A 14476-nucleotide genomic window follows, 5' to 3' on the forward strand; every position below is an offset into this window, starting at 1 on the left:
TTTGGAGGAGACAATATGCCTAGTATTGCTGTCTAGTGACAGACAGGAAGAGCAGCATTACCAGACTAGAGGAGTAGCTGCTGCCGCCAAGCCTGTTGCTAACAAACTTTATCGCAGCTGGCTTTCAAAAGAAAGTTTACACTCAATACGTGTTTTTGCACAGTGTTCTTCTACAGAGCAAACCTCCATATAGGTGACTTGCACCAATATAGTTCCAGTGCTCTGAAAACAACAGCCTACAGTGGAATGTGTTTCATGTGCAGTGGGGTTCCCGCTCATAAAGCCCACATGCACAGAATGAAAATTGCTTTGAAGCCATTCAGACCTGTACATATGCAAATCTGCAGAGTCTCGAGCACAGAAATACAATAGACAGTTTTTGAAAAAAGCATTATTTATTTTAAAGTACAACCCAAAGTTGTATCTGTAAGAAATGCACGGGGTATCTTGTTTCTTTCACAAGTCTTGGCTATGTGCATTTCAGTTCAACTTAAAAATGCATTCAGGTTTACAAATGTACAAACAGCACAGAAAGTGTACACAGTCTTAACAGAATGAATCTTCTTACATTCAGCCATTTTTGCTCTTAATGTTTTTACATTCTTAGAACCTGTTAACAAAGACAGCCTTATTTTTAAAAAAATACTCTGCATTTTTAGCACAAAGTGCTTTTTAAAAAAATTAGGTCTTGGAGCATAATACTGGAAAAAAAATTAAAAACCAAAAACTGGTACTTTGATAAAATTGCTGCATGCTGGGACCATTTTCTAATTCAAATTGTCTCCCAAATAAAGAATGGCAGATAATAAAATATGAAACCAATGAAAATTGTTCCGATTTACAAATCTTAGCTGAAGTTTGGTTTGTTACCACACTGACTTTTTCAAGCTTAACTGCGATCTCACACTATCATAATTGCAAGGTAGACTTAAAAGGAGAAAGTGATGAAAGCATGACTGGTTCATAACTTTTGTTGCAAAAAAGGGAAGAAAAAAGCAATGGTAATAGCCTGAAAATGATGTTTCAAAAATGGCATATTCAGAATTGTATCATGATCTGGATAAAAGTTCCTTTGTATAGCCTAATTTCAGTTTTCATGAGGATAGTGAGTGTTAGACCAAGGATCTGAGCTTCTTCTTCCAATTGTAGGGCTCCAAATTCGCCAGGGATTATAGGTCTGTCCCATGTCTTCAGCCAGGGTAGTAACACTGGCAGCAGTAGATGGAGGAGCAGAGGGGGAGTTTTCACTACCCATGAGATCAATACCAGATAATGTATTTGCCGGAGTGGTGAAGGGAAGGGTGCTGTTGAGGTTACTTGACCAAATAGAACTGCTGAATGGAGTGGTGGTAGACCACAGGCCACTGGGATTGCCAAGGATCGACTGCAGTACAAAAAAATTGTTGGTTAATTATAAAGCTGTTAATACAATATTAGTCATAATCACTGCTCTTTGTCTGGCAGCTTTCAAACTAATTTCCTTTAGCTCAGACACGTTTAGTTATGGAATTGGCAGATGCACTGGACTTCAACATTACCTGAGCTTTCTAATGCTTAGATAAAACCCTGATACATTTACATATGTTAAACAATTACATACCAATGAATGCTGCATTTGAGGGCAAAAATTAAAACTCATTTTGGAAAATTAAGTACTAAACCTGGATTTTGAATCTCAAGATTTTCACCTGAATATTTAATCTTCATTTCTGCAAAAAAATTTCCTCAGGAATGGAGGAGTCATCCCTGCTCCTATGTGAAACTAACTATGCACCAGCAAAAGGAAACTACCGAGATGTGATTTAGGTAGTAGTTTCAGAGGATGCTGAAGTGTTATCAAAGTGACACTCTTATAATCTCTCCTATGTCACTAAAATGGTGAGTTAAACAAAACAGTTAAGGTTTAGCAACAAAGGGTGTGCATTATACCGCCTAAACTCTTATATGAGGTAAACACTGCATTGAAATGGGGAAGAAACTGTATACAAACTAATTTTCCTGTACACTATAAGAGCTAGCCATAGTAAGAGAAAAATGTGTCATGACACAGTTCAACAAAAACCCTTCCCTCCATTGCTGTCCTGAATGTCAGTCTTCATATTAAATGAGTAAAATATGGAGTGTGAGGATGAGTGTGTGGAGCTACCACTATCTGTCTGAATGTAGGATCTATTCTTCTTTTTAGCGAGCTAGCTATATGAGCTGGGTGGTTAAAATCAATGGTCAGCAAAGAATCTACCCTTCAGTTTCTCATTTCTTTCTCTGTGTTTATGGCCTTTGTTTTTAAGCTGCAGCTTAGGAAAATCTGTGATTCAAAGAGTGGGTATGAAAACATCATTTGTCTTGGACTGTAGTGATTTAGAGGCTGGGATGACATTGGGGCTACTGAGCAGAATCAAGATCTGCCAAATGTCACCTCGGCTGTTCTTAATTGTGCATGAAAGTGGAAGGAGTAGCTTTACAGGTGATAGAGCTAATGCTCCTGGCTTTCAGTGCAGGATAGAGAGCAGCACTACGGGTGTGTATGTGCAATGCTGGAAGTGCTTGGGTACTAAACAAGTGGTTTTATAAAAATTCCAGGTGCTTGCACCACTGCTGTAAGACTGGCCCTAAGACAAGTATTTTGTGTAAAGCACTATACACTGATCTATCTGCAAGTGAGCTGATCTTTTTCATTGGTTTTTACAGCAACCATATGATTTTAATAGTTTTTTTTTATTCAACAGCTATTTTGACTATTTTCTTCCTTGTAAAACCCTTCACTTGAAGATTGAGTGCTGCTGAAAGTTCAGCCAATTAAAAAAGATTAGATACTACTGACGTCACATGGCAAAAAGATTAATAAAAGATTATATAGCCCGTGTACTTACTGCAGTTGTGTGAGTTGGGGAATCTGAATTTGTTGGCCAGGAGGGTACAGGAGGGGTAGCCGAAGAGTCCCAGATGTATGAAGGGATGTTACTAACTTCACTCCAGTTCCGCTGCATATCCTGGCCATAAGCAGATCGAGGGAGCCCAAGTTTGCTGAAAACCTCTAAAAAGGAAAAATCAAACAAACATGATCACTTCACATTTCCCCTGATATTTTAAACACAATATTATAGTGTAAGCTTTTCCACAGTGTAGTGGATACCAATACAGGGGGAAACAGATAGAAAAATAGAGATCGCTCATGTAACAGAAAAGCATAGATCCTTTCTGATGTGCCACCTAGGGGAATATCAGAAAAACTCATCCAGCACAATCCTGGAAACTTGCTGTCCACAGCTGACATCTTACTGGAACCAGGATGATACTTAGAGAGAAAAAGTTACATACACACTACACATGGGTTAATTCCTCTTCAGCGCTTGCCGCAGGACTGGATATTAACTCATTAGTGCCAGGAATTGGGATTCCTTGACCCCTCCCCCCCCAATGATGTTGGGAAGTTTATGTCGGGAATTTTTAATGAATAAGACTAAATCCCAGAGATGGAACAGGTTAAGGTGATGAAACAAGGTCTCAGGGATCACATCTGCAGCGTTACCTTCTCAATTACAGCTGAAATAGAATAGGGTTTTTTCACTGCTGTAAAAGAATGTCAGACCTGCCATACTGGATAAGACCCACAGTCCATCTTGTCCGGTATCATTTCTGAAAGTGGCCAGCACTAAGTGATTAAGTGGAAGGTGCAAAAACCCCACAGTAGGCAGGTATGATCTCATCTGGTCTCATCCTGATCCCCAATAGCTCGAGACTGATTTAAAACCTGAAGCATGAGGACTGTTTCCATTAACTACCATAACTCTGCATAGTCTTGTTATTCAAATGAACTCCCAATCCCATTTTGCCTCAATGACATTTTGTAGCATCACTTAATTTAGTAGGATTCAAAGTCCCACGGTCTAATTATGAATTGAATATAAAGTGTTGCTTTTTATCAATTTTGAAATTTCTACCATCTGGTTTCATTGTCCTCTTGTTCTTTTGTTCTGAGACAAGGAAAACAGAAGCTCATTCTCTCTATTCCCTAGAGCAGGTGTTATTTTATACAGTTTTTACACCCTGCAGCTCTGGCAATCTGAATACCGACACATGTCGTTTACAAAAACTTCCCATTGCTAGTTACCTTGCTGTTGATCTCCCAATCGCCTATTAACTAGTATTTTTGGAAGCAGCATTTCCTGTCACTCAAAAGAAGCACCACACTACCACATGAGAAGTCAATCCAGCAAGCAAGACCCAATGGCATAAATCCAAGACCTCAAAGCTTCACCGCAGAAAACAGTTTGAAATTGTCAGCTTCAAATAAGAGTATAATCTCAGCCTACTTTCTGTTCTTAACCAAGTGAAGCAACAACCATCTGTTGCCTTTCTTTGTCCACTTTAGGACAGTAAAAACCAAAATGTTACTGTCGCTACAGTTTTAGCACATAAGTAATACCAAAATAAGTTGCTATTTCTTCTGGGCTTAGATAGTAGACCCAGTGGCTCTCAACCTTTCTAGACTACTGTACCTCTTCAGGAATCTGATTTATCTTGTGTACCCCAATTTCACCTCACTTAAACTACTTGGTTACAAAATCAGACCAAAAAAAAAAGCACAAAAAAAAGTGTCACAGCCACACTTACTGAAAAAATGTCTTACTTTCTCATTTAGACCATATAATTATAAAAGAAATCAACTGGACTATAAATATTTTACTTATATTTCTGTGTATAGTATATAGAGCAGCATAAACATGTCACTGTATGAAATTTTAGTTTGTACTGACTTCATTTGTGCTTTTTATGTAGCTTGTTGTAAAACTAGACAAATATCCAGATGAGTTGATGCACCCCCTGGAAGACCTTTGTGTGCCCCATGTGTTATGCACACCCCTGATTGAGAAGCATTGTATAGACTATTCCTTCCCCTTAAGCAAAAAAGCTGAACTATTGTTATTTTTCCAATATGGAGAAAGGAATGAAGAATTTTTCACACGCCACTATTTATTGTTTACTAATTTTAGTGTTAAAAAGCTCACCTCCAGTTAAGTTGAAAGAATTTCCAAATGCTGAGAATGAATTGAGGGGTGCGAAGTCAGGGCTGCTAGGGTTGCTGATGGGACTCCACAAACCAGAACTAAACATACAGGGGGAGGAACAATACACAAAAGTTAACACTGAAATTGCATCACTAATGATAACAACCTAGTGCTATACATATAAACATTGTATGGAACAAACAGATATATTGTTAGGAAGTACAAGTCGAAACAGGAGACCACGTGTAAAGAAAAGTGAAGTGACCAAGTATTTTAACATAGTTTTTTAAAAATTTTAACTCATTATTGCACTCAGTTAATTTAGATCTCTCTTATTTGGCCCTAAGTATTTCATTCAGCTAGCCTTTTTGCTTACTTTTCTGTTGGCACCTGTCTTATGAGAGATAAACCTCTCTGTAAATAGAGCAGATTAGTTAATTGCTGATACAGTTATAACAAGTGCACATTTGACAAGAGCTCTTTTGCTCAATTTCTCAGAAGTTTTTGGAGTCACAATCTAGGAGAAATTCTCTACCAGCCAGGTGAAGTCTAGGTTCTAAATTATTTGAGAGATCCCTTAAAAGAAAGCCGTTTAATTACTAAGTTTGTAGTTTCTGGATTTAAATTTATTGAAAAGCAGATAGGTTTACTGGGATCAATAACAAATCGGGGGAGGAAGGGAGAAGCTTGGTCAGAAAAGCAGAAGCTGAGTTGATGTCTAGTTCTCAGGGGCGGCTCCAGGCCCCAGCAAGCCAAGCACGTGCTTGGGGCGGCATGCCACGGGAGGCGCCCTGCTGGTCGCCAGGAGGGCGGCAGGCAGCTTTTGGTAGCATACCTGCGGAGGGTCCGCTGGTCCCGCGGCTTCGGTGGAGCCGCAGGACCAGCAGACCCTCCGCAGGCACGCCTGCAGGAGGTCCACCGAAGCCGCGGGACCAGCGACTGGCAGAGCGTCCCCCGCAGCATGCTGCTGTGTTTGGGGCGGCGAAATATCTAGAGCCGCCCCTGCTAGTTCTTATTCCATAACAGTTACTAGATGTGTGACAAACACATGCTCCCTCAAAGCTCATTTTCTCCTCTTGCCCATTGCCTTAACCACACTGGTGTAACATTCATTCCCACTTCACATAGGTCACGCTGCCAACTGGCGAGTATCAGTTAGTCTGACTACACTCTGCTTCTGCCCTCAACATTGGGAAATGCAGTCACCATTCCCACCTTCAAGGTTACATTAGGAGAGGAAGAGTGTTGACTTTGTTCCCCTGCTCTGTGGTCAGAAATTCCACCTATAGATTACATCAGGTGAACCTACTGCATTCTTCTCAAGATGCTGAGAAAGCCACGTGGGTTCCCTATTGTTTGGATGGGGACAAAGATAGAGTTGTCTCATAAGGGGAAAAAGAGTTAAAGGGTAAGAATCAGATGCCATGAAGGACACTTTCCCCTACTTCCAAGTCATGCATATAGTTCTGAAACTTGGACATGCTAATGGTACTCATGTTTAGAAGGTCATCTTCCGATAGCCACCTCTAAAATTTTTAATAAAAGCATCCCTTCTAGGAACCAGAATGAGCTCCTCCTAGCCATGCAGAGGATGCCTCTGTTAACTTCCTGTGTATTCTCTAGGGTTTTTATACGGGTGGTGAGGGGGGGATGGTTTCTAAAAGTGTATTAGTTACCTGTCAGAGCCATCGCTGTCAACGGGTGTGTGAGAAATGCTCCTATTGTCAGAACCATCTGTTTTATTTGGTAAAGCCTTTGCTAATCCACTACCACCTGCAACAATGAATTCAAATTGAGGAAAGCAATGAAATGGTACAAGAACATCATTTAACACTGTGCAGCAATAGATATTACTCCAAAACAGTTCCATTACCTGGGCTCTTGTCGTAACCTGCGGCTACAGCAGCAAAGGTGGGATTTCCGTTCCTGCCAGGGAGAGAGGCTGCCTTTGCCAACTTGTGTTTGATACCATTAAGGGGCTTGCTTTTTGTTTCACTGGGTGGGGAAAAAAAAGGTAATGCTGGGATTCAGCACATTATTACAAAAGGAAGTTCTCAGGACTAGTATTTAACTGGCTTTGCAATGATATAAAGTTATTACAGAAATAGCTTACTGACCTTTTTCACCAGAATACAATACCACACTAGTTCCCAAAGCCCAGCTTTTAATTATCCTGTTGACATTTAGATCTGTGACTAGAACAACCAGATGTCAATAATTTGACTACATAATCAAGCAAAGGAATTACTATTGAGTGATTACAAACACAAAGACTCCAAGCAGCAGCACTGCTGAGATCTAAAGGAAACATATTAGTTTTCTTAATCCGGAAGAAGAGTTTGGTTAGGCAGGACAGAGAAAATAAAGGCAAGAAGGGTTCGATTATTCAGGATATGGAGGACCCCCTTTGGAGGATGAATTAAAGTTAGGATGTGGGGTGAGGACAAAGGTAGGTGAATGGAAAAATTACTTATACAGGTTGCAGAAGACCATCAGATTTGGGTCCATGCTTCTAGCTTTGATGGAGTCATATTCTGCCCTGCAATGCAACCATTTCTAAATCCTAGTGCCTCCTGCCATTAGCTGCTTTGTACGCAAAAGGTAGAGATGTACAGATTTTGAAAAAATCAAATGGATTACAGAATATTGGGCTCTGAAGGGAGGTGCTCAGTTGAGCAATGATCTAATATATCCTTCTGTCTTCAGCAAACATTACATGGGAAGTAATTTTATTTTCAAAAGGTGCCAGCTGAAATAGGTCCCCACTCTTGGAGACTTAATTTCCAGAGTATTTCTCTCAAGGTATTTTAGAAGTAAACTTACCTATATGAACAGAAAAGTTACAAGTACAAGCAGAAGCAAATATACTGCAAGGCAGGAATGAGCTTTATTCAGATGAACCTATCTTAGAAGTTACTTAATGGAGGGATAAAATACATCAAGAGACAGAAAGTTACACCAGAAAATAAAGCTACTGTGGAGTGGGAGACCTGGAGCACGGCTAGTTCAGAGAATTCCTATAGCACTGCTGGGCTAAGTTTACAAGCTTGTGGTGAGGTCACACAGTAACACTTCATAGAAGCACGCAAGTAACTTCATGTGGCTGTCCTCCAAATCTCACTGTTAAATAATTATCAGATCCTGGGGGCATGTGATACATTCCTCTCTGACTAACCCAGGGATTGGCAACCTTTGGCACATGGCTCACCAGGGTAAGCCCCCTGGAGGGCCAGGCTGGTTTGTTTACCTGCCGCGTCCGCAGGTTTGCCCAATCGCGGCTCCCACTGGCCGCAGTTCACCGCTCCAAGCCAATGGAGGCAACAGGAAGTGGCGACCAGCACATCCCTCGGCCTGTGCCACTTCTCGCAGCCCCCATTGGCCTGGAGCAGCGAACCACGGCCAGTGAGAGCTGTGATCGGCCGAACCTGCAGACGTGGCAGGTAAACAAACCGGCCTGGCCCACCAGGGTGCTTACCCTGGCGAGCCACATGCCAAAGGTTGCTGATCCCTGGACTAACCATACCACATATCTATAAACTTACAAAAATACAAGGAACAAAGGAACAAAAATACGAGATGCAGCCAGCCATTTGACCATGGCTCTTGGAAACAGTGTAACCTAGTGTATCAGCTTAAACTGAAACAGAAAACTTAAAGCCCTTTCTAAGGGCTTTTAAGTTTCACTACAGATGAACACTTCAGGACCTGCTTATGTTTAGTTTTTGTAGAAGAGCCTTGCTGGGAATGGCATAAAGGCAGAGGAAGAAAGTTGGCTGGATAACTGTTTTAATTAAGGTGGAATTTAAGCAATGCCTTTGAAAGGAATTTAGGTGCCTGAACATCCCAAGTATTCAGTGACTCAAGGGTATGTTTAGTAGCTTCCTAAATACGATGTTAATATCTTACAACAATCTCTTTTAGTGGGAGGTTTTAAATGCAATGAAGTCCCTCATAAGACTGATGACTTCGGGCTGCAGAGAAATTGGTCTATTTTCTATATGGCTATGAAGTTGAAATGGCTGTGAAATGTGTTTTACAGATGAGATCTGTAGCACATACTAAGACAGGAGAAGAAAGTCAAACTGGTTCTCTCTCCTTTCATTGTTTTGCTTTTCTGGAAGACTCCTGAGCAGACAGGACTTCAGACACATGCTTAGGCACATCTCTATCCCCTTAGGAGCCATGCTATCCTGAGCTGGGCTGTAGTAAGGGTCAGAGTTTACATGTGACGAGCCAGTTTCTCTCTTTCATGAGCTGGTCGGGTCCTTTACTACTACAGTTAAAGAGGGAAACTTGTACATCAACTCCCCAACTTCCACTAGGCACAGAAGGCTTTTATTCTCAGTGTGCTTCACTCAATGCCGTCTGTAGAAAACTAGTAACTTTGCAGAGAGGCAAAGTGAACAAATCTATCTTAGGTACACACCACTCAGGGAGAGATTAATTTTCCTTGTTCAGTTCTTGGAGTTCTTCTTGAGGTGTGCATGCACCTTGAAAGATGGTTGGTGTCAGTGCCCATTCGCCCCCCGCATATGCCTCACAGATCCTTGTTCCCAAAAACTTCCCTCAGTTCCTTCTCCACTGCAAAGCCCCAAGAAGGTGACTCCAAAGCAGAGTAGAAAGAGAGCAGGTACTGAAGCACTCACAGGGACACCCATCTCAAAGAACTCCAGTAACCTCTCAGAGTCGTGTTGCGATGTGTGCTCCATTTGAGGTGACTCCTTAATGGTACCCCCTGAAGAACATGGACGCTTTGGAATTCAGTCTAAGGCTGCCAGCAGGACTGCAGAGCCAAAGGCAGCATTTGCCCAGGAAGCACTGACCAACATATAATGTTTTGAGGAAGTGTGGATCCAAGCCCACGCAGCAACCTTGCATATTTCTGCAAACAGACATGCCCTTTAGTAGGGCCACAGATATGCAATACAATCTGGTAGAATGAGCAATGACCTTAAGCAGGCAGAGTACATTAGAAAGTGTATAACAAAAGTACACAACCAGAAAATTAGGAAGCATCTAGGTAATCACTGGTATCCCTTTAGCTCTGTTGGCATAAAAACAAAATCTCAGAGAAGATCAAAAAAGTCTAGTCTTGTCCAGATAGACAGTCAATGCTCTCCCAACATCTAAGGTACAAAGGCCAACTTCCTGTCTTGACTGATGAGGCTTGCGATAGACCACTGGAAGATGAATTGATTCATTGATATGAAAATCCAAAGTAATCTTGGGTAAAAAGTGTGGATATAGTCAAAGAGAAACGTTACCTTTGACAAAGATGGAAACAGTTGACCCTTCATATAAAGCTTACAGTTTCTCCTGCCTTTTGGGCAGAAGTAATAACCACTAGGAATGTGGTTTTCATGGAGAGGTTCAGAAATGAACAGGTTGCTAATGATTCAGTATTCATGTGGAGACAGCTGACGTAGCTGTCCCAGTTCACAGGACTACTGACACACCAGTGGAGGAGGAGATGGCTCAGGGTGGACACTGGCAGCTGGTTACTTCTGGCAGCGGGCAGTGCTCCACCCCTGCTGCAAACCCTCCTGCTGTGATAATAGATAACCGTTATGCTCTTCTTGATACAGAAGAGAAGGAATCACCCCCAACAGTTAAGGAGGGGAAGCCTCGTACCCCTAAGGCTGGGAGGTCTGCTGATAATAAGAAACGTAGGGTAGTGGTGGTGGGGGACGGAGACACCCATCTGTCGCCCTGACCGTTCATCCTGGGAGGTAAGGTCCCATGGGAAAAACAACTGAGGAGAGTTGGCAGTTTTTCAAAGGGACGCTATTAAGGGCCCAAAAGCAAGCTATTCCGATGGTTAGGAAAGATAGAAAATGTGGCAAAAGACCACCTTGGCTTAACCAAGAGATCTTGCGTGACCTACAAAATAAAAAGGCGTCATATAAAAAATGGAAACTAGGTCAGATCACAAAGGACGAATATAGGCAAATAACACAGGAATGCAGAGGCAAGATTAGAAAGGCAAAGGCACAAAATGAGCTCAAACTAGCTATGGGAATAAAGGGAAACAAGAAGACTTTATCAATACATTAGAAGCAAGAGGAAGACCAAGGACAGGGTAGGCCCACTGCTCAGTAAGGAGGGGGAAACAGTAACGGCAGACTTGGAAATGGCAGAGATGCTTAATGACTTCTTTGTTTCAGTCTTCACTGAGAGGTCTGAAGGAATGTCTAGTATAGTGAATGCTTCCGGGAAGAGGGTAGGTTTAGAAGAGAAAATAAAAAAAGAGCAAGTAAAAAATCACTTAGAAAAGTTAGATGCTTGCAAGTCACCAGGGCCTGATGAAATGCATCCTAGAATACTCAAGGAGTTAATAGAGGAGGTATCTGAGCCTCTAGCTATTATCTTTGGGAAATCATGGGAGACGGGGGAGATTCCAGAAGACTGGAAGGGGGCAAATATAGTGCCCATCTATAAAAAGGGAAATAAAAACAACCCAGGAAACTACAGACCAGTTAGTTTAACTTCTGTGCCAGGGAAGATAATGGAGCAGGTAATTAAAGAAATAATCTGCAAACACTTGGAAGGTGGTAAGGTGATAGGGAATAGCCAGCATGGATTTGTAAAGAACAAATCGTGTCAAACTAATCTGATAACATTCTTTGATAGGATAACGAGCCTTGTGGATAAGGGAGAAGTGGTGGATGTGATATACCTAGACTTTAGTAAGGCATTTGATACGGTCTCACATGATATTCTTATAGATAAACCAGGAAAGTACAATTTAGATGGGGCTACTTTAAGGTGGGTGCATAACTGGCTGGATAACCGTACTCAGAGAGTAGTTATTAATGGCTCCCAATCCTGCTGGAAAGGTATAACAAGTGGGGTTCCGCAGGGGTCTGTTTTGGGACAGGCTCTGTTCAATATCTTCATCAACGATTTAGATGTTGGCATAGAAAGTACGCTTATTAAATTTCCGGACGATACCAAACTGGGAGGGATTGCAACTGCTTTGGAGGACAGGGTCAAAATTCAAAATGATCTGGACAAATTGGAGAAATGGTCTGAGGTAAACAGGATGAAGTTCAATAAAAATAACTGCAAAGTGCTCCACTTAGGAAGGAACAATCAGTTTCACACATACAGAATGGGAAGAGACTGTCTAGGAAGGAGTATGGCAGAAAGAGATCTAGGGGTCATAGTGGACCACAAGCTTAATATGAGTCAACAGTGTGATACTGTTGCAAAAAAAGCAAACGTGATTCTGGGATGCATTAACAGGTGTGTTGTAAACAAGACACGATAAGTCATTCTTCCGCTTTACTCTGTGCTGGTTAGGCCTCAACTGGAGTAGTGTGTCCAGTTCTGGGCACCGCATTTCAAGAAAGATGTGGAGAAATTGGAGAGGGTCCAGAGAAGAGCAACAAGAATGATTAAAGGTCTTGAGAACATGACCTATGAAGGAAGGCTGAAGGAATTGGGTTTGTTTAGTTTGGAAAAGAGAAGACTGAAAGGGGACATGATAGCAGTTTTCAGGTATCTAAAAGGGTGTCATCAGGAGGAGGGAGGAAACTTGTTCACCTTAGCCTCCAATGATAGAACAAGAAGCAATGGGCTTAAACTGCAGCAAGGGAGATTTAGGTTAGACATTAGGAAAAAGTTCCTAACTGTCAGGGTAGTTAAACACTGGAATAGATTGCCTAGGGAAGTTGTGGAATCTCCATCTCTGGAGATATTTAAGAGTAGGTTAGATAAATGTCTATTAGGGATGGTCTAGACAGTATTTGGTCCTGCCATGAGGGCAGGAGACTGGACTCGATGACCTCTCGAGGTCCCTTCCAGTCCTAGAGTCTACGAGCTGTAGCAGTAGAAAGACCTGCTGTATCAGCTGCCAGAGAAGCTTGCAGGGCTATTTTAGCCAAGAGCTGCCATTCTGCAACCATGACTTGAAACTGCTCTTGTGGTAGATGTTCAGTAAGAGCTTATTGTTGAATAATTAATGTGATTGTATTTTTCCAGAATCACCTGTGCCCCAAAAGGTCCAAATACTTGTGATCCTTGTCATGAGGAGTAGTCTTTGCCCATGACTGAAGAACTCAGCGGGGGTGGAGTAGGGGTGTGGGCAGGGGAAATAAAACTCCCATCCCTCAGCTGGGACACAATACTTTTTGTTTGGTCTTTTAGTTGTGGGGGTGGGGGAGTAGTAACAGGATTCTGCCAGATGGACTGGGTAGGTTCTAAAATAGGGAGGGCTCCCCATGCTGATGACAATGTATGCAATATGTTAAACAATTTGTACCATATTTTCTGCATTACTTCTAATAGGAACGAACAGATCTTGAAACTGTCTGAAATAGTAAACATGAGATGACAGCTTTATTCAGAGAGAAAGAAGAAATATTAGACTGTGGAGTAGCTTCCTTGTCCGGTGTTCTTTCCTGGTCCTCGAATGTGTCATCCTGTCTTGGAGATTGTTGAGGAGGAACAGAAGCCCTCCACACAGCTAAAGCTGTCATCCATGCTCTCATCTTAATTATTGCAACAACTCTCTCTCTAGCCTTGAAAAAATGCAGTCTTTCCCTACTGATATCCATTCAGAAGGCTGCTCAAAAGATGATATTAAGGCCCTGTTGCTTTGATCATGTCAACCTTCTCTTTGAATCTCTCCAGTGAATCCCCCTGTTCATTCACACCAAACCTAAGCTTCTTGTCTTCATTTACAAGGGTCTTCAGAGCCTATTCCCACCCTACTATCTATGACCTCTCATTCAGTATTGAAATGTTGACTCCTGCCTCCAGTCAGCAACTACCTCCAGACTCCACTGGCCACTTACTACATCTTCAGACATCTTCCACTTGGAGGAGCTCCCTGTAAACATCTGAAGAGCTACCTCATTATCCTCCTTCAAACTCTCCTTTGACATGATGCTTACAAAATATTTAAGAGTTAGTTGGTTGATGTGCAGAGCCCACTGTCCATCAGGCTGACCAATGTGGTACCACTGTGTTCTTGTACTCGCCAATCTGTCTCTCTGTATCCATTTGATATCTCATCTTATACTTAGGCTGTTCAAGGCAGGGACCAGTCTTTGTTTTGTGTCTGTACAGCACCTAGCACAATGGAGTCCTGGTCCATGACTAGTACTCCTAGGCATACGGTGGTAATTAATTTTTTTAATTAACTACTCAGAATTACAACTTCCAGACAAACTAAATTTCAGACTACTGTTAGCAGAGGACAGAATCGTCCCATTTCAGTCATTTTAATCCCCACAAAACAAGCACATCTACCCAAACACACTGGATGAAAATTTAAGCATCATCCTGATTAAAGGCCACTGCCAATCCTCACTGAAATTAATGAAAGTCTTTCAGTTGATTTCAGTGGGCACTGGATAAGGCCTTGAATATTCTTAAATGAGCAGATGACTGAGCCAGTGCTGACTTGAAAAATGTAACAAGCCTATTCTCTAGTTTTGCTACTGTAAGCTGGTAAGAAAGAC

The 14476-nt window shown here is 41.8% G+C and overlaps 1 protein-coding gene across 1 annotated transcript in view; it reads right to left on the reverse strand.

Annotated features, from left to right (window-relative positions):
* Positions 1-382: 382 nt before the first annotated feature.
* Positions 383-14476, reverse strand: part of TMEM131 (transmembrane protein 131) — a 127397-nt gene continuing 113303 nt past the window's right edge. Inside the window, exons 34-38 of the mRNA XM_030570930.1 lie at positions 6883-7004; positions 6686-6782; positions 5010-5107; positions 2871-3034; positions 383-1384 (exon numbers count right to left, since the gene is read on the reverse strand). Coding sequence (XP_030426790.1) covers positions 1088-1384; positions 2871-3034; positions 5010-5107; positions 6686-6782; positions 6883-7004 — 778 coding nt within the window. The 3' untranslated portion in view covers positions 383-1087. The remainder of the gene's footprint in view (positions 1385-2870; positions 3035-5009; positions 5108-6685; positions 6783-6882; positions 7005-14476) is intronic.

The sequence above is a fragment of the Gopherus evgoodei genome, chromosome 1 (assembly GCF_007399415.2).
Source record: "Gopherus evgoodei ecotype Sinaloan lineage chromosome 1, rGopEvg1_v1.p, whole genome shotgun sequence".
NCBI classification, from domain to species: Eukaryota; Metazoa; Chordata; order Testudines; family Testudinidae; genus Gopherus; species Gopherus evgoodei.